The following is a 21,619-nucleotide window of genomic DNA, read 5'->3' as shown; positions in this document are numbered from 1 at the left end:
CTACCAAACTACATTCCCCTTTATATTGGATTTCCTCTGTAACCAATTCATCAATGGCTATTTCTATTCCTTCCTCCTCCGTCAAACAGAGTCTCTCCCATTTCTCCTCTACCTCATCCATTTCCACCCTAATCCTCCGATACAATTCTGCCAGAGCCTCCGATATTTTCCTTTCTTCCACCCCGTTTCTAGCTACCGATGCTATCCCAGTACCTTTCCTCCTGCTACAGCCACCGTGACCACCGTACTATCTGTTACACCACAGCTACGCACTGCCTGCCACCCACTAACTAACCGTTAGGAACTCTAAGTGGTCCCCCCTTAGCTTCACCTCATACTCCCTCCCGAGAATAGAGAGAAGAATCATACCTTTGAGAATATTAGAATTTTACAGTCTAAAGTTTATGTTTCACTTTCCTAGAGTGAATAGTAACCTCTATAGTAGCATCTAGTGTAGTATTTTCAAAATCACAGTATGAAATACTCAAATTATGTTAGAGAAGTTTTATTTGAACCCTTGAAAATATCTTAGACACACTTTATAAATAGTATTAGACACTTGACACAAAAGGGAGCAATGAGATGATTTGTGAATGAAACAAGGTGTGAGATCATGCCACCAAAGCGAAATCCTATTCTTTGCTTTTTGATCTGATCAACCGTTTTGTGCCAGACCAAAAAGGGTTTCAACCCTAGTGAAACTCAAAATGATTGGAATCTAATTAAAACCCCAAAAGCTTGGTTGAAACAGAAACTCTAAACGGTTTCTCCAAACCCTAATGTTAGCCTCCAAACCCTATTTGATCTAATTTCTAGCATTGTATTTAATCCATTGATTAAATCACTTCCACATCATATTAATTCCTCAAATTCATATTATGTCATGATTATCCAACCCTTTAAACCTTGAAATTTTGGTTGGGCCAACAAAAATTGGATTTGGGTTTAATAGCATCCCAAACCCTCTTGAAACCCACTTGGTTGAAGCCCACATGGTTGAGGCCCACCAATGCCCATGAATTTGGCCACCTTGGCAAAACTTCTTAAATAAATTTCCTCCTCAACATGGCAGGCCATCCACTGACCTTAGCTGCACCCAATAGTGCCTTGATGTGAGTGGGGAAATCCACCTCATCACCCTCCATACCACATGGCAGCAGCAGGCAGTCCTTGCCCCTCATTATTTTGCAATTTATGTGACATAGGCACCTCTAATCAAAGGTCATTCAAGCCCATACCTCCCACCTCCAGAAATATAAAGTCATGCAAGATAATTCACTTCATTTCATCACTTCTTCACCCCGTTCTTTGAGAGAAACCCAAAAGAGCTCTCTTAGGTAGATTTCTAAGTTATTTTGCATGGCAGTTCTCAACCCTTTGTAAGTATTTTCTCGCAATGACTCCTTCATGAAAGTTGTTCATATTTGAGTGTAGTTTCCGTGGATATCTTATTTATCATTTGGTTCGTCAAAAGTTGTCTTAACCATGGAAAGATCATTCTGGGTGTTAAACTGGAGAGTGTGTTATATTTTGAAGTTTTGGACCAAGCTAATAGACATATCTTGGTCTGAAAATTTTATGGAGTGTTGTTAACATGTGTTTATGAATTTTCATTGAGGATTTGTTTCATGACTAAAGCTTTTGATGAAAGATTTTCTTAGATATAGAAACTTAGAAACTGGAAGTGGAAAAAATAGTTTCTGTTTTGAGAAAATTTGAATATTTCGCAGTCTAATCTTACTCCAATGGCTTTGATATTTTTATTTGATGATCATAAGTCTCTTATATGCATGTTAGGATATTAATTTGAATATATTTAGTATTAGTTTCAAATATATGATTTTTTCTATGCAAGAGGATTTTGGTTAGACCTAAAATTTGATTTTTTGGGTTAAATCCATATTTTATTGATTTTTAGCCATATGATTTTAAGTTTGATGGTTGGATCTTCTTTATGACACATTTTTAAACCATGTAATGTTTTAGTTTGAAGATCTCATATTTTGAAGTCATGAATCAAGAGATTGATCAAAGCTAGTTAAGGAAAAGTTTCTGTTTTTGGACTAAGTGTAGAACTGAAAACTCCAAGTATTGTTTTGTGATTTTTTGTGAATCTTATTTTATTATTTAAAGCATGGTTGATCTTAAGATAATGTTATGAATACGTTAGATGTAAGATTTGATTTTTTTGGAATTCTTGAAGATGTTTTGAATAAAGTCGAAACTTGTGTTTCAGGGGTTTGTTTTTGGATAAAACGTTTGGTGGTGATGATTAGCATTTATTTTTAATGGATGTTTAAGTATGTTTTTAAATTTAAGATAGGAAGATCTTTGTTGTAAAATTTTGGTTTAATCATGAGTTTTGAATTTGAAAGAATTGTAACAAAAATCAAGGAAAAAAGCCTATGCACGTTCCGACCCCTATAGAGTTTTCATGGTTGTGTTTAGTTTTAAATTTTTTCCGATTTGATATTTGAGTTTAGGACAAAATTTACATGAGATATTTAAATTTTGGTATTTTTAGAGTTAGGATGAAAAATCTTTAAGTTAGGGGTAAAATGGTCATTTTTTCACATGTAGAGAATAAAATAGTAATTTTGCTCTAAATAATTATTTTTTCCATAAATATTCCTTATAAAAGAGTTGGACGAAATTTTTAAATGGTTCACATATATAATTAGCTGTACGTAGATCTAGTTCTTTTGCAAAATAAAGAAATGATCTCAGCTTTCAATCTACCTCGAATGGCATTTCTTCTGTTGAGATTAGCTTTTACAATATTTAATATTAATCATGTAGGGTCCTGACTCCTGATCAACCTTGACACCAGTGAAGTCAACGTATATATACATCAACATGTCCATATTTTCCACAGGTATATGATCATAACATCAACTAATTCATGTCCACATTCATGAATGGTTTCCACCCATAATTCCTCAAGGAAGATGTACGTTCCTAACCGTGTGTTTATATTTTCCGCACCCTAGCAGGATTCCTCAACGTATACATCAACATGTCCATATTAATCATGTAGGGTCCTGATCAACCTTACTTCTGATCTTTGGCGTTTGGCCATTATAATTTGATATCCCGTTTTCCATGTCTACATGTATTTCATATTAAGATGCTCGATCTGGTCAAGTCATAAAAATTAGGTATTGTTCCACCCGAGTAGGCTTGTCAATTGCTGCTAACTTGGACGATATATATAACGAAACATGTACTTGTCCAACGAAACATGTACTTGTCCTCGTGCTGAGTTTTGGGCGCTATAAATGAATATTGAATAAGTCAGAGTACGAGTGCACATATATTTAAGACTACGGTACAGAGAGAAACAATGAAGATCTGCTGTTCAAGACCAGTACTTTTCAACAACGCGAGTTCCCACCAACCCAGAGTCAAGTCCAGGAAAGATTATTGGCAACACTTTTTTTTTTTTCCTCGGTAGAGTAAGGAGACGTTTGGATTTACAGTTCATCTTAACTCATCTTAATTCATTTCAATTCATCTCAATTTATCTCATTACTATTTATTACTATTCAATAACTTTAACTCACAAATTTTACTACTATTCACAACTCATCTCATTACTATTCACAATCTATCTCAACTCATCTCAAGTCATCTTTAAATTCAAACGTCTCCTATTGTTATTATTACTACTACTATTATTTCCCTTTCCTCATTATGAATGACTTTAGCCGTAAGGAAGGGGGAGAGGAACGGATATTATATACATGTTAGGATATTAATTTGAATATATTTAGTATTAATTTTAAACATATGATTTTTTCTATGTAAGAGAATTTCGGTTAGACCTAAAGTTTGATGTTTTTGGGTTAAATCCATATTTTATTGATTTTTAGCCATGTGATTTTAAGTTTGATGGTTGGATCTTCTTTATGACACATTTTTAAACCATGTAATGTTTTAATTTGAAGATCTCATATTTTTAAGCCATGAATCAAGAGATTGATCAAAACTAGTTAAGGAAAAGTTTGTATTTTTGGACTAAGTGTAAAACTGAAAACTCTAAGTGTTGTTTTGTGATTTTTTGTGAATCTTATTTGCTTATTTAAAGCATGGTTGATCTTAGGATAATATTATGAATGCGTTAGATGTAAGATTTGTTTTTTTTTAAATTCTTGGAGATGTTTTGAATAAAGTCGAAACTTGTGTTTCAGGAGTTTGCTTTTGGTTAAAAAGTTTGGTAGTGAGGATTAGCATTTATTTTTAATGGATGTTTAAGTATGTTTTTAAACTTAGGATAGGAAGATCTTTGTTGCAAAATTTTGGTTTAATCATGAGTTTTAAATTTGAAATAATTGCAACAAAAATCAAGGGAAAAAACCTATGCATGTTCAGACCCCTATAGAGTTTTCATGGTTATGTTTAGTTTTAAAATTTTCCAATTTAATATTTGAGTTTAGGACAAAATTTACATGAGGTATGTAAATTTTGGTCTTTCTAGAGTTAGGATGAAAAATCTTTAAATTAGGGATAAAATTGTCATTTTCCCATATGTATAGGGTAAAATAGTAATTTTGCTCTAAGTTATTATTTTTCCATATTTCTAAATTGTTAGTAATTAAATTCTAACTTTTAAAAATCACTACTTTTAATTCCTCGTGATCACGCTTGAGTTTTGTTTAAAAATACGATGACTGAGGTAAGTTAACTTTTAACATACTATATATCAATTTAATATGTGTGGGTGATAGTAAATGAAATATAGTATATGTTTGTATGTTATCTTATGTGTCATGTCAAATCAAGATATTTTGTCATGAATTGTTTATCTATTATGCAACATATTCTGTTACGTATTACTATACATTATAAGTACATCTTGTTAAGTATGTTATATGTTACATGTATGTCATATCATGTAACATTCATTGTTGCAAGCATGTCATGTTAAATATGTTGTTTGTTATATGTTATGTCATGTTACGAAATATTTCTATCTCAAGTAAGTCATATCTTTTGAATTACATACAAGTCACGTTGTGTTACGTCAAGGTTTCTGTCATTTCGTATTCCAGTCACGTTTCATCTCGAAATATAGTTTATGTATTTCGAGAACAGTCATATCAAGTTATTTATGTCAATCACAATGCTAAGTACTAGGATGAGATAATATCCTCAACAAAATTATAATTGATTATTATATAATATAAATTAAATTACTTTGTATTTATCACCGGACCCATACTTCTGATCTTTGGCGTTCGGCCATTATAATTTGATATCCTGCTTTCCATGTCATTGTCTACATGTATTTCATATTAAGATGCTCGATCTGGTCAAATCATAAAAATTAGGACTTGTTCCACCCGAGTAGGCTTGTCAATTGCTGCTAATTTCGACGATATATATAACGAAACGTGAACTTGTCCATCGAAACATGTACTCGTCCTCGTGATGAGTTTTAGGTGCTATAAATGAATATTGAATTAGTCAGAGTACGAGTGCACATATATTTAAGACTACAATACAGAGAGAAACAATGAAGATGTGCTATTCAAGACTACTTTTCAACAACGCGAGTTCCCACCAACCCAGAGTCAAGTCTTGGGAAAGATTATTGGCAAGAGAAATGATACTTGTCGTGAATGTGTAAGTACCGTGTATTTATTTTAAAATAAATAAATAAATATAAAATCTATATAAAAAGAAATTATTTTTTTATGAGTGATTTATATTTTTTTTCAAAATGACTGCACGATATTTACGCATTCCACAACTGTATATAACATTAATTTATTGACAATCACTTTTTTCTGCCTCGGCAGGGTCAGTCATTGTTATTATTACTACTACTATTATTTCCCTTTCCTCACGATGAATGACTTTAGCCGTAAGGAAGGGGGAGAGGAACGGATATTATTACCCAACTTAACAAATCTGAATTGGTAGAAACTCTAATTGATTCAATAAAAATGGCAGCAAGAAAAACTGCTTGCATGGCAACTTTCCATCCCTCTGGAGCTGTGGAAGAATGAATTGATCATTGGATGAAGCAGACCCATTGTAAGAGACGGAGTAACTATTGGCTCTCTGTAATCGTGATATGTAATTTTTATATATTGTAATTTTGTGTTTTGTAATATAATGTATAAATATCAAATAATTATGTTTAGTTATTTTACATAATAAATATTGAATTTATTTATTTTTATATATATTTAGTTAAAAAGGTAATTAGTTGCTTTATATATATAAAAAAATGCTTTTCAACATTTTTTCTTAAAAAAATTGTAATAGAATATAGGCTTTTAGATATAAAAAAAAAATTATGCTTTTCCTCATTATTTTTTTCTTAAAAGAATTTAATAATATAGGCTTTTGCCAAAAAAAACAATCATCCAACTACAGTCCAAAACCCTAATTTTCAAGTTGTAAAATCTTGATTCATCTAGGTTTCGGCCCAGGCCATATCCAAGTTCTAGCTCGGGTTTGAAATTCGAGTTTCGGGCCAAGGTACTCATATACCCAATCCGGAATCCAAGTGAACAGTCCTATCGAAGGATATCTGATCTAAAAGTTTCGTTTAGATCCAAAGTTGATCTCAAGTCGTCTAATCATTATAACAAATTCTCTCACAAAATATTATAAATAATTTAATTTTTTTAAATCTTAAAATAATAATAATTTTAAAAAATAATATTATTATAATATTTTATTCTAATATATATATATATATATACACGTCCGTTATAACGGTGGCTTCTATTGAAAAGATAGACGCCTTTTCAAGAACAATCACAATAAATCGTTATAAGGTTGGATGAAATTTCGTCTGTTGAGATTAGCTTTTACAAATTACATTAATATTTAATATTAATCATGTAGGCCGGTCCTGATCAACAACGTGAGCCTTAATTGGGCGCTGTGAAGTCAACATATACATCAACATGTTCCCAATTGTTCTAAGAACACAATGAATACAAAGAAAAATGTACTTTTCCTTGTCTTGAATTAGTTAGATGATCTTTCCAATCTTCAGTCTTCCATTCTTGTTTTATATTCAACAACCTTGAGTTTTGGGCGCCATAAATGAATATTGAACGAACGGAGAAGATATTTAACCACGAGTGCGCATATATTTCATTTCAATTTAAAGACTACCGTACAGAGAGAAACAACGAAGATGTGCTGTTCAAGACTACTTTTCTTCACCTGCCTAATTCTGATCTTTCATCTGTTTGCTCCCACGTTAGCGCTAGATACCATCCACCTCTGCTCCGATGAGGGTAACTACACCAGTAACAGTACATACAGAGCAAATCTCAACACCGTCCTGGCGTCTATGTCTTCCAATACCAATATCAGCTACGGGTTTTATAATTTATCCGTCGGAGAAGATTCCAACAAAGTAAACGCGATTGCACTTTGTAGAGGAGACATTGGGACAGACGAATGCCGTACTTGTGTAAGTGCGTCGAGTCAGGAGCTGCTACAGGAATGTCCCGACCAGAAGGAGGCGATCATATGGTACCCGGAATGTATGGTGCGATACTCAAACAGATCTATATATGGTGTTTTGGAAGCTGTCTACCCTGAATATACCTTCGAAAAACCACGAAACGCCTCAGATGTAGGTGCGTTCACACGGGTTCTAGTACCCTTGTTAGAGAGGCTAGAAAACATCACCGCAGCAGGAAATTCTACTCGCAAATTTGCTGCGGGAAGAGCTGCCCAAGATACCCAAACAATATATGCACTTCTTATGTGCACTCCTGATTTGGATGAACTCGATTGCAAGAGCTGCCTGGAGCAGACTAGGGAATGGGTATTTCGACCATGCTGTTACGGAAAGCTGGGAGGGAGATATATGTCACCCAGCTGTGATTTAAGGTACGAGACTTACCCTTTCTATGACTCGAAAGCTGAGACACCACCGCCGTCGCTACTGCCGCCAACAGAAGGTATGGTACTAATACTACGTGCATGCCTGACAAATAAGTAATTAAGGTATCTTGTTTTTTTTTTTTTTTTCTTTTTTTTTTTGTGATTATTTTTCCAAAGACTGCGCCTAACAAGTTTAGTACTCCTATCATACCGTTCCCATACACAGAAAAACTAAGGGGTTCAATCCACGGGATTGGTTGATCATTTTAGAAAACAGAAATTACTTTATTGTTGTAGTGCCTTAATTAAATAAAAAGACAACTCCATCGCCATAGTGGATTGTGATCCCATTATGTTAAAGGACTAAAATCTAATCAATCGATCACTCCTTTTGAGATTTCAAAATGTTTCTAAGGTCCAAAGAAATTCAATAAATGAATTTATTTCGGATTGTTACAACTCTTTCCAGATCCTACCTCTTAGAATAATCCTGCATCTTCTCCTCAAGTTAGGCTGATCACAACTACCAACTCAAATCTAGAACAATTGAGGATATTTATATCTCATCTTAACCCCTATTTTCCAAGTTGTTTCTTTCAAGTTGTAGTTATGCCACAACAGTTTCACTACTGGGATTGTTTTTGTTCTAACTACCTATTCCTTTTGGTCCAAGATTTCCACTAGAACCTCCTTGTAGGACTGGTTAGGTTGTACTTGAATTGCTGCGAGATTGATATTTTTTATTGACCATCCTCAAAGCTCTTCTTTAATGAAGATTTATAGAACACATAATGAATACTAGAGTATTCAGCTAGCTGTATCACCGTAAGCAACCGGTCCCAACTTTTTTGCTATTTCCAGATTGGTTTACCTTTTTTGCTGAAACAGTAAATTCCTTTCATTGCGAACACTCTAAATACACCCAATCGCCCATGTCAAAAACTAACTCCCTTTTAAGATTATCTGTGTAGGTTTTTTTCTAGGCTTTACACTGTTGCCAGGCGCTCCTTGATGACTTTACCTTTCTTGTAACTCTTGAAAGGTAAAGTCATCAAGTAATTACTACCCTCCTACCACCCTTCCTCTAAACTTCAATACATAGCATATCTTCTAGACTTTGTATAGCGCTTTCAGATAGACCATCTGTTTGGGATGATATGCAATACGAACTCCAGCTCTGTTCCCATGGCCTCATGTCTCTATCCTATACGAATGCCTTTGTCACTGGTAGGTCCCTTATAATTGTAAACGACAACACTCAAGTATATGTCCTCTTCGGGAAAGGATGTACCACAATTATTTACTGGAATAATTTTTTTATATCTTTCATTGATAACTCACGACTGCTTAAATAGCAATCTATGTTCATAAAACTGAAAATACAAACTGAAAAACAGAGTTGCCGAAAATAGAGGAACCACCTAAAACCACTACTAGTAGCTGACGCCTAACAAATGAAATAATGGAAATTGACTCCACGTACTAACGGAAATAGAAATGCAACAATAGAAAGATAACATCAACAGAAAATAGAAACTGACTTCAACGGCTACGACCCAGTCCATGCACGCATGCATGCCACTCCATGCACTACGTCCTTACTTCCGTTAGCCTTCGCACGTCTAACCTCCTCCCATATACTTGGGATTTGGTTTTAGGCCCCTCCCCGAACGTCGTGGCCTATCAATACTCCCCTCCTCAAGTGGATCCTTGTCCTCAAGGTCCATATTCGAAAACTGCTCAAGCAACGACTGCTTTGTCTCCCACGTGGCCTATTCTGCTGGTAGGCGTTTCCATTGAACCAAGCTTTCTTCTTCAAATTTATTTCCTCGTTTGACCCAGCGAGTGTCCAATATTTTTTTTGGTTCCAGAATAATAATGCCCTCGTCAGTTACTGGTGGCAGTTCCGTGGATGGTACCACCAGATCTCCCACAAATTTTTTTAGCAGTGAAACGTGGAAGACCGGATGAACTCTGGCTCCTTCCGACAGCTGAAGCTTGTAAGCAACCGCTCCTATTTTTTGCACGACTGGGTATGATCCGTCAAAGCGACTAGCAAGTTTTCTGGTGGGCACGTTTGAAAATCGATTGCTGGCGGTAGGGATGCAACTTGAGAAACACCATATCACCGATTTCAAAAATCACCTCCCTTCTCTTTTGATCTGCTGATTGTTTCATGCTATTAATGGAAGTCTCCAAATTTGCTTTTAGTTGACGCAACAGCTCATCTCTGGACATGAGACTCTGGTCTACCTCATGCACCGAAGAGTCACCACTATGGTAATTGAGAAACAGAGGAGACAAACGACCATATAAGGCTTGGAATGGAGTCATTCCAGTAGACGCATGATATGTCGTATTATACCATGGTTCAGCCCATGGAATGTAGGTGGTCCACTTGCATGGCCATTGATGAATGAAGCAGCACAAATATTGTTCGACACATCGATTCACCACTTCTGTCTATCCGTCGGTTTGTGGATGATAGGCGGAGCTGAGTTTTAACTGAGTACCAGACATATGAAAAAATTCCTGCCAAAATCGACTAATAAAGATGGGATCCCGATTGCTAATAATCGATTTAGGGAAGCCATGCAACTTACTAACTCCTTCGACAAATTTTTTAGCCACGCTCTTAGCAGTAAATGGATGAGTGAGAGTTAAGAAATGTGCAAATTTACTTAACCTATCAACGACTACTAAGATTGTATCCTTGCCGTGGGAAGTCGGTAAACAGTCAACGAAGTTGAGAGAAATATCATCCCAGACTTGACATGGAATGGGCAAAGGTTGCAGGAGCCCAGCAGGGGGAAGTGTCTCAGACTTCATTTTCTGGCATACCTCACAGTGCTTGACATACTCTTGGACGATCTGGTGCATTTTCGGCCAATAAAATTGTTGGGCTAGCTGTTTGCATGTGCGTAAGAAGCCTGAGTGCCCTCCAATCTTGGTATTGTGTGCCTCATGCAACAGCTTAGCGCGTAATGACTCGCACGATGGAATGACTACCCTTCCCTTAAAGAACCAAAGTCCTTGACGTTGCGAATAGGGTCCTTCGGTTTGAGCCTTGGCCGTCCGATCAATAGATTGAATATAGGGATCACCTTCGTAAGCATCTTTAATCTCATCCCATTAGGTTACAGCTACTAAAGGTTACAACTGCTACGTGTAGATGGTGAATTACTGGACTGTTTGGCTTGCGTGACAGAGCATCTGCAGCTGAGTTCTCACGACCTGGACGGTAAATAATTTCATAGTCGTTGCCTAATTTGGCTACCCATTTTTGCTGCTCCGGAGTTTCCACACGTTGATCCAGGAAATACTTCAAGCTGCGTTGGTCAGTTTGGATAAAAAATTTCCTTCCCAGTAAATAAGGTCGCCATAGGCAAATGGCTTCTATAATGGAAAGCATTTCTTTGGCGTAGGTTGACCATGATTTTTTTGTAACTCCCAGTGCTCGGCTCATAAAGGCAATGGGCTTGCCTTGTTGAGTTAAGATCGCGCCAATCCCCTCGCCTGATGCGTCGGTTTCAATGGTGAAAAAATCATTGAAATTAGGCATAGCCAAAGTGGGGGTAGTGGTCATTGCTTGCTTAAGAGCCGAAAAGGCTATTTCGGCTTCTTCATGCCATCCGAACTTCCCTTTATTGAGTTGATTGGTGAGAGGTCGAGCGATGATGCCATAATTTTGAACGAACTTTCTGTAGTATCCTATCAAGCCTAAAAAACCACACAATTCAGAAATATTAGTAGGTCAAAGCCATGCGAGCATGGCTGCAATTTTTTTGTCATCAACCTTCACTCCTTGAGGCGTAATGATATGCCCCAGGTATTCCAATTCTTGTTGGCCAAAGGCACATTTGCTTATCTTGGCAAAAAATTTATGCTACCTCAAAATCTCCAAAGTTTGTGCCACATGCACCACATGCTTATCCCACGTCGAACTATATATGAGAATATTGTCAAAGAAAACCAAAATGAACTTTCGAAGGTGAGGTCAAAATATGGAATTCATGATGGCCTGAAATGTCGAGGGTGCATTACAAAAGCCAAAAGACATTACGAGGTATTCGTAATGGCCATTATAAGTATGAAAAAGCAGTCTTAGCAATATCAGGAGGATTTACTCTTACTTGGTGATAGCCGGCTCGGAGATCCAACTTTGTAAAATATGAGGCGCCATATAATTCATCCAGCATGTCGTCCACTGTTGGGATGGGGAATCGATCCTTGATAGTGGCGTTATTGAGTGCGCGGTAGTCCGTGCAAAATTGCCAACTTCCATCCTTTTTCTTTACGAGTAGTACCAGTGAAGAAAATGGACTGGTGCTAGCACGAATATGCCTGTAATCCAGCATCTCTTGGACCTGCCTTTCGATTTCTTCTTTCTGAAAATGGGCATATTTGTAGGGCCGCCCGTTAATCGGTTCGGTGCCCTCTTTTAGTGTAATGCAGTGATCTACCTCGCGCATAGGTGGTACACACGAGGGGTCTTGGAACACATCCTCGTATTCCTGTATAACCCGTTGCAGGTCTTGACGCTTAACTTCATAAAATTCACCCTGTAAGTTATTCTTCGTGGTTGACGGAATGCATACTGCAAACAACGTATGGCCCCTTCGACATTCTTTTGAGATTTCTTTTAATGTAGCCTCCTGAACAGCTTGTTCGCCCAATCCTTGCAATCTGCAGGCTTGCTTATTCCAGTTGAAGTCCATGGTTAATTTCTTCCAGTTACATACCACGGAACCCAACATTTCCAACCATTGAATGCCCAGCACTAGATCAAGACCTGATAAGGGCAGAGAGAAAAGGGTGAGGTAAAACTCAGTGCCTTGTAAATTCACCAATACCTCATCAAATCGTCCTTGACATTTTAGCCGTTCGCCATTAGCAACTCGAACGATGAACGGTTCCATTGGCACTACTAGTAAACGCAGCGAGCTTGCCAAGCGATCGCTGATGAAGTTGTGAGTGGATCCATTGTCGATCAGCACCATTACTTTGCAGGAGCCCATAGTCGTAGTTATACTCATTGTTCTCGAGGCGGTCCATCCCGTCAATGCATGGAGCGTGATTTCAGGTTCCAGTTCTGGTTCTTGCACTTCTCCCATGTCTCCCCCTTGGTCAAATTCCACCGTATGTTGATCAGTGATGTCCTCACAAATCACATTACTAACACCTGCGTAGCCCTCCAAGAGTAAATAGCTGAGGCTTTTAACATTTATGCCCAGCTGTAAATCGTTCATTGCAGTTAAAACAGAGGCCTTGCACTCTTCTCTTCTGCATCTCCTCCCATGATAAACACCTGACTGGAGTTGCTGAGGTAACAGGAGCTACCCGATTGGGTTGTGGAAGAGCTAGTGGAGCTCTTGTAGGTGGTGGTCGCATGAACTGCCGCTGTCGTGTGAGCTGCTCATCTCTCATTCGTGCTAGATTAATAGCCTCCTTGAGGGATTGCGGTTTGAACATCCAAATCCCATCAGAAATTTCAGCCTTTAAGCCACCCATGAACGTTCCCACCAACGCCTTCTGCGTCCATCCACACACCCTGTTGCCAAGCTTTTCAAATTCAATTCACGTTGATCATCTCTCAACGTTCCTAGCTGCTTGATCCTTGAGAGTGCTTCATCAAAGTCTTCGCATTCTGATGGTCCAAAGCGAGCCCATAATTCCTCTTCGAATTGTTCCCATGAAATCGCTTGTCCTTCTTCCTGTAACGTTCTTCGAAGCCACTGCCACCACTGGTTGGCTTCCCCTTCTAGGTAATAAGTAGCCATGGAAACCTTTTGGTTTTCTGTAGTGCCCTGGTATTCAAAAAATTGTTCCACCCGGTTGAACCACTCTGTCTGGTCTTCTCCAGAGAAGCGTGGAAATTCTAGCTTGGCTGATTTTGATGAAACAATCGGTCTACCTCCATCTTGGTTGTCTCGGTGGTGATTGCCATGATTTGAGGATTCCAGATTAGTGAGCAAAACATTTGAAAGTCGAGTGAGAGCTTCCTCCATCGCTGTAGTCCTTCCTAAACTGTACCAAGTCCAGACTCCAAGTGCTCGATACGCTCCTTGTTAGTTCCCATAAGTAACCTAGCTGTGATGCCAATGATAGGTCCTTTATAATTGTAAATGACAACACTCAAGTATATGTCCTCTTCGGGTGAGGATGTACCACAATTATTTGCTGGAATAATTTCTTTATATCTTTCATTGATAACCCACGGCTGCTTAAATAGCAGTCCATGTTCATAAAACTGAAAATACAAACTAAGAAACATAGTTGCCGAAAACAGAGGAACCACCTAGAGCCACTACTAGTAGCTGACGCCTAACAAATGAAATAATGGAAATTGACTCCACGTACTAACGGAAATAGAAATGCAACAACAGAAAGATAACATCAACAGAAAATAGAAACTGACTTCAACAGCTACAACCTAGTCAATGCACGCATGCATGCCACTCCATGCACTACGTCCTTACTTCCGTTAGCCTTCGCACGTCTAACCTCCTCCCATATACTTGGGATTTGGTTTTAGGCCCCTCCCCGAATGTCGTGGCCTATCAGTCACTCTCTGTAACCTTACTTTTCTTTAATACAAAATGGGCATTCTTTCTCAGTCTATCAATGATAAAGCCAAATGGAGTTATTGCCACTGGCAGTTTTGAGTAACTCGATTACACATAATCCATGGCAATTTCATCCCATTTCCAATCTACAATGATCAATAGGCTATAAAGTCCTTGTGGGTTTCTAAGCTTCTCTCATGGTCTGTTATCTGAGCTATACATTAAGTGAAACCATTGTCCAAAAATCATACATTCAATTATCTTCTTTAGTTATCCAATGATGTGCATCATCTTATATATCATCAACCCGCTTCATTATCCTAACAAGATTTGGACCCTCTTTTCGCAACTCCATAGCTAGCTATACTTCATGGGTTCCCACATAGATGTATATACTATGAGGCACATTTATTGATAAGTCCTGCATACTACTTAGCAACGAGGACATATCTACTGGCAGAGAATCTAACTCAACCTACAGCTTAAGGGTTAGTGCATTAGCCACCACCACAAAGTTGTCCCCGGGTGATACTTAATCTCACACTGGTAGATACTAATGGCTTTCATCCACCGTCTCTATATCATATTTAGACATTTTCAATTGAAAAAATACTTTAAACTCTTGTGATTTGATTAAACCTCGTAGCTCTCGCCGTACAAGTAATGGCCCCATATATTCAAGGCAAAAAGCCTATAGCTAGTTTGAGGTCACAAGTAGGGTAATTCTACTCATGGTTGTTCAACTGCCTTGAGGCATAGGTTACCACTCTTCCATCTTGCACGAGTACATATCCAGCACCAAACTTGGATGCATCACTATACACAAAAAAATTGTGTTGTTTCGGCAATACTAGTGATAGTGCGGTAATTAGTCCTCTTTTCAATTCTATAAAACTAGCCTCACATTGATCTAACCACACAAACATGGCGTTCTTCTTAGTCAATATTGTGAGTGGTCCTAACAGTTTGAAGAACCGTTATACAAATCTTCGATAATGCTCGACAAGACCCAAAATGTAACGCCATCTACCCAAAAGAGCCAGAGAGTTAATTCGTGTCACTTAAAATCACAATTCAATGATACAAGTATAAACTCCAAAGTCTCAATAACAAATAAAACTCATAGATTCAATCCAAAATGTATATTCCTCTACAAGAACATTAATGAACTACTCCATCACAATTAACTAAGAATACCACAAATTCTCAATAACAACATCAATATCCCAAGATAACACTAAAAAAATTATTGGTTTCTTGAATAAAATCCCCTTATAGACCCTTGTAACCTTTAGTAGGTATTCCACTACGCTCAACTAATAGAATGGCAATGACCTAGCTCGGTGCATGAAAAGTATCATTTTAATGTTTTTCCTCAAATGTATTTTCTTGAATAATCTAGAATATAGTTCAATTTTTTTTTAAAAAAAAAAGAACTGTCAATGGACGTAACTATTCATACAACTTTAAGATAATTACAACTTTCAAACTTTTAAGTATATGATCAAAATTTTAAAAAAATCAAATCATCTTCATTTCCACCTCAGAAAGTACTTTTCAAATTTGTTTCCAAACGAATGTGATATGTTAGAAAGTGATTTAAACATATAGTTACCAAATAGTAAATAACTTTTTAAAAGCTATACTAATAAGTAGTGTCTAATTTATTTCTATTCGAAATTTATACTATAGTGTCAATTTCATGTTATTATACTAGTGTCTAACTTATTTTTATACTTGATTATGTATGTTAGTGATAATATGATTTTACATATACTAACTATTAGTCTATTTTATATTATAGTATATGTATATTATTTTATAATAATTAACACAGTATTGAATTTAACTATAGTCTACATAAATTCTAGACTTTTATATGAGAATATATGATCAAGCATGTAAAAATATATTTATAAAAAATAATATATATTATAATTTATTATGTCAAAAATGTATTTATCCTTGATATATATCAAAAGTAACTTTATATTAATAACTTAATATTAATGTTCATGTTTAAAATTAAAATTAAAATTAAAATCTCATGTTATATTAATTTCATGTTATAAAATTAATAGGCATGAATAATAAGTATAAAGTTTCATATTATATTAATTAGCAATTTAGCATATAATATAATAATATATATTATATATAATATAATACAAAAAATTATATATGCAACTGGGAGAGTGTGACACTCCCAGATCCCGTTTGGGATTTGACAGAGACTGAAGTGTTGTGATATGTAACTTAAGGCTACATACCCCCCGTTCATGACAGATAATATGCAATGTACTTAACATGTTTCTAGCAGTATGCAATAAGCAGAAATTTTTTTATTATAAGTAAAGATTAGAGCAATTTATGCATGGTACCAATGTATTATAACTAAGAAATCCCAAAAGTACTAGTTCAAGGTCTCCCAATGCAAAAGAGGGGTTTAAACCATAACCCTTGAAGTACCAAGTTCACAAGAATCCTAGGCTACATACATCAAAAGAAGCTATTTCCCAATGGGGCATAGGTCCTAATTGTTGTATCTCCAGACTTTGAGCGACCTCTTTGGGCTTCAACCATAAACTCCCATGCTTGTATTATATAGTCAGTCACGTAGTTCATCTGGTTTTCTAGCATGAGAGCTCCCTCAAGCTCAATTGGCCACTGTGGCATATAATCCTTATTTAAGGTATCCTGGATCTCCCTAAGGAAGCACGAGATAACCTTTAAACAAGAAATAACGAAATAGAACCAGGCCTCAAGGGTGAACTCATCCTCGATGAGGTTAAGCAACTCATCCATCTTAAGCAAAAATAGAACCCAACCGAACTCACCCCCCCCCCCCACTTTTTTTTTTTGCTTCTATTTTATGCGCACAAATGTAAGATTCCAAAAGTTCTCGTTATGACAACTTCTTCTCAATATTATAATTTATCATTTTGGGATCCTCGATTTAGAATCGGACCATACTCACTGGTTTTTTTTTTTTGCTTCTATTTTATGTGCACAAAGTACGTAAGATTCCAAAAGTTCTCATTATGACAACTTCTTCTCAATATTATTATTTATCATTGTTAAAATTATAAATGGGTGCATTTTTTATCAAGATCATGAACAAGGTGGTTGGAATCCCGCCACCAGCCGCCCGAGTTCGGTGACTTGCAACCATGCACCATCAAGATTTTTTTTTTTTAAATTTTATAAGTTTTGATTGTATGTAATTGAGTGTATTTTAATTACAATGAAAAGTTGATGTACCAGCAGATTGTGGTTGGACGATGTAAAATTCTCTTTTGATTTTGGATTTTCTTAATAGATTTCAATATCCAACTCATATTTTTTAGTTAAAACAAATTTTTGGTGTTTGCAGGAAAGGAAAGTAAACCATCTCGAACTACGATAGTCATAATTGTATTGACTATTGGTTTTGCTTTGCTAATCGTTTCCAACATCGTTTTCTATTTACGAGTAAGGATCAGGTCAAGACAGAAAGTGAACAGTAAGTTTTGAATAATTAACATACGAGTCTTTTGCATGATTTGTTCACAAATTTATGATCTAGTAGTACGTAATAGTTATGTAGATCAGTCTCTCGTACGTCAATATACACATGATATATAATAACAATTGCACTAGCTAGCCTGTTTTGGGCATTGAACATATATAAGATTTGGAAGTTACTAATGTGTCGCTAATTATTAGGTGAAGCCAAGCAAGAAATTAGTAATGTTCATGAATCATTTATTAGATATGACTTTGGCACAATCAGAGTTGCTACAGACAACTTTTCCGAGGTAAATAAGCTTGGAGAAGGTGGATTCGGTGTTGTTTACAAGGTGAGTGATATCATGATCAATTAGTTGAAAAGCATACCATGTTTGTCATCAATTAGTTGACATATTTCCATATCAGGGTAAGCTTCAAAATGGACTAGAAATAGCTGTGAAAAGGCTATCTATGGGTTCTTTACAAGGAAATATAGAGTTTGAGAATGAGGTTCTATTGCTAGCAAGGCTTCAACATCGAAATCTGTTGAGCATCATGGGATTTTGTTTGGAAGGAAATGAAAGGCTTCTTATCTATGAGTTTGTGCCTAATGCAAGCCTCGATCACTTCTTATTTGGTATGGTTACACTACTTTTGCTCAAACTTTAGATTCTATACATAGTTTGATTTCAAATGAAGCCTCTATTTTATGGATGCATGAACATGAAGACCCAATCAAACAAGTCCAACTGAATTGGGAAAAACGGCACACAATTATAGAGGGTATTGCTCGAGGGCTTCTTTATCTTCATGAAGATTCCCGACATCGTATTATTCATCGCGATCTCAAAGCTAGCAACATCTTGTTAGATGCATATATGAATCCTAAAATTTCAGATTTTGGCACTGCAAGGTTGTTAGATCGAACTGAAGGCAATACAATGAGAATTATTGGGACTTAGTAAGTATATGAAATCTACTATAAAAATATGAGTTGAGCTGTTATTTTTCAAATGAAACTAATACTATATATTCATCATGTCCATGACTTGCAGTGGATACATGCCTCCAGAGTATGCACAATGTGGAACCTTTTCAACAAAGTCCGATGTCTTTAGTTTTGGCGTGCTAATTTTGGAGATAGTGAGTGGGCATAAAAATAGTTCTTTTCCTGAAGGCCTTCTAAGCTATGTAAGTATAATTATCCATGCATATGTGTATATATATATATATTAAATGAATATACCCTATGAAAGTCATGTGTCTGCCACTTAAATTATCTTAATATTTGTAGGCTTGGAAAAACTGGAGGCAAGGAACACCTTTAAATCTTGTACATCCCACATTGATGGCAAATTCAACAACTCAAATACTGAGATGCATCCACATTGGACTATTATGTGTTCAAGAAAATGTAAATGATAGACCGACAACTACTTCGGTCGTTCTCATGCTCAGTAGTGAATCCATTACTCTAGCAGTACCCAAGAGACCTCCATTTCTTATGTACACAAGTAGCACTGGACCAGATCACATGTTGTCTCGGCGGTCATACCAATCTCGTAACAACAATGTCCAAGCCTCGGTAAATGATGTTTCAATTACTGAGCAATATCCTCGCTAGTGTTTGTTGTGATTACCCTAGCTTCGATTGTCCTATATATTGGTGTTGTTTATGGTACTTTATTATTCCAATGAAACTTTGTGACTCTTGTTAGAGGACATGGTTGTAATTAGTATAATTTATGAGTGTACAATGGTCATTTGTATGTAGTATGTATAGGAAGTTGAATGTCAATGAATATACAAATTTATTCTCTCTCTCTCTCTCTCTCTCTCTCTCTCTCTCTCTCTCTCTCTCTCTCTATATGTTCGACTACTTGGTATCAGAGAAAAGTGTAGTAAGCTAGAGGTGGTTGTGCGACGGAGCTGTGGTATCATCGTCATTGTCTGTGGTGGTTAGTGGTCGTTGTCCTCTTCGTCGTTGGCGGCCGAAAGCTATTTCAAGTTGTTTCCAAAGACCTCAAGTGTCATCTCTGGTACTGGGCACCAGAATCGAGCACGCTGGCATTTTCTGTGCACACATGTGAGTCTCCCGTCGTCATCAACCGCCGTAAGTCCTGTTTATCGCCGGCAACATCGACGTCTCAAAGTGTTTGGTTGTAGGTCTCTATTATCCCATCCTCGACTGCGTATGCCCCCAACTTGGAGTAAGGTCTTATTCCTATCCAGAATAACACCCCTTTGGTAACATGTATACAGTAAACTTATTCCCGTTTAGCATAAGTTATCCTCATTATTCCAGTCTAGGGTTAGTTTTGAAATCGGTACCGGCGGTACCTAAAATAGACCCGACACAGGCTGATACAGCCCAAAACATACCAATTGAGACATGAAATAGAGCAATTCAGACTTGATACAGGTCAATTCTCAGCCGATACTTGCTTGCTTCGCCCGATATAGGCTTGTTTTGACTGGTACAAGCTCGTTTCGATCAATACAGATATGAGATTTGGGTTCTTAATCTGGGTTTCTACTTTTCTAGATTGTGTTTCCCATTTTTTCATCTATATTTCATTTTTGTGTGGATTCTTGTCTCCAAGTTGAATTGTTGTGATACTTTTCTCCATGACAACTAAATTTGAGTCAATGTCTCTTACACCAAACATTAGTATCCCTATGACTTCGGTGAAGTTGAATGGAAAAAACTATATGTTTTAGTCAAAATCTGCTGAAATGTTTTTGAAAGGCAAGGGTCTTCTTCATAATGGGAGCAAGAATATGCTCAAATATTGTCCCTGATGTTGACCAGTATTGAGCCTAATATTCGCACTAGTTTAATACATTTTGACACCGCTCAAAAGGTGTGGAGGAATCTCAAACACATGTATTCAGGTGCTAGGAACATAACCCGTATTTATCAATTGTGTCAGCAATTCTTTGGGTTGGAATAGGGTGTTTTGGGCATGGAAGAGTATTATTCTCAAATGATGAGCATATGTGAAGAACTCAAAATGTATCAATGTAATACCCAAGTCTTACTACGTAGGTCCTTACATCATTTTTATTAATTCTTTAAGTTAAATATTTTGAGATAAATATATTTTTATTACTTTCAATTATTTTATTTTAAGGTGAGTATATTTTATTTTAAAATATGGTTTATTTACATAAACCAAGGGTACTATTTTTAAGACTTTGAAATATTTTCCCTTAAATCTTTTATTTTTATTTATTTAAGAAATGACTCAATTATTCTCTATCATTGGATTGATAGGTGAAAATCATCCTCGAGGTGGATAGATCTCCACCATCCACTTGCTTTCTTGTGATGGAAGGAGGAAACAAAGACCAAAAGTCCTTGTCCCTCCTTAAGCTTACTGTTAAAGCCATACAAAGGAGAAAAGAAGAAAAGACAAAACTAAATCACTTTATCCCATTTCACCCGTAGGAAGCAACCAAGAAAGACAAAAGAAAGGTCTTCATCTTCTCCTCCCAATCTTATGTGATAAGTCTTGACCAAGTCAACTAAGGTGTCGTTTGGATTCAAAGATGAGTTGAGATGATTTAAGATGACTTGAAATGAGTTCTGAATAGTAGTGAGATGAGTTGAGATAAGTTATAAATAGTAGTGAGATGAGTTGAGATAATTTGTAAATAGTAGTAATTTTTTTATGAATTGATATGGTTTTAACTTTTGTTGA

General features: G+C 36.4%; 1 protein-coding gene across 1 annotated transcript; it reads left to right on the top strand.

Annotated features, from left to right (window-relative positions):
* Positions 1 to 7,153: 7,153 nt before the first annotated feature.
* On the top strand, positions 7,154 to 19,679 carry LOC108995793 (putative receptor-like protein kinase At4g00960). The gene is made up of 7 exons (XM_018971422.2): positions 7,154 to 7,937; positions 17,800 to 17,928; positions 18,132 to 18,265; positions 18,342 to 18,552; positions 18,645 to 18,876; positions 18,971 to 19,106; positions 19,210 to 19,679. Exons 1-7 carry the CDS (start codon positions 7,160 to 7,162, stop codon positions 19,537 to 19,539), a joined length of 1,950 nt encoding a protein of 649 aa, XP_018826967.1. The 5' UTR covers positions 7,154 to 7,159; the 3' UTR covers positions 19,540 to 19,679.
* Positions 19,680 to 21,619: the final 1,940 nt, after the last annotated feature.

This window comes from Juglans regia, chromosome 11 (genome assembly GCF_001411555.2).
Source record: "Juglans regia cultivar Chandler chromosome 11, Walnut 2.0, whole genome shotgun sequence".
In the NCBI taxonomy this organism is placed as follows: Eukaryota; Viridiplantae; Streptophyta; class Magnoliopsida; order Fagales; family Juglandaceae; genus Juglans; species Juglans regia.
The sequence above is the reverse complement of the archived record's forward strand: the minus strand, read 5'-3'. Positions and strand labels throughout refer to the sequence as shown.

Bases quoted from the DNA above. Each gene is read 5' to 3' on its own strand.
- LOC108995793 (XM_018971422.2), top strand. From the start codon at position 7,160: ATGTGCTGTTCAAGACTACTTTTCTTCACCTGCCTAATTCTGATCTTT. The intron at 7,938-17,799 runs GTATGGTACTAA...TGGTGTTTGCAG, and splicing joins GCTACTGCCGCCAACAGAAG to GAAAGGAAAGTAAACCATCT. The intron at 19,107-19,209 runs GTAAGTATAATT...TAATATTTGTAG, and splicing joins CTGAAGGCCTTCTAAGCTAT to GCTTGGAAAAACTGGAGGCA.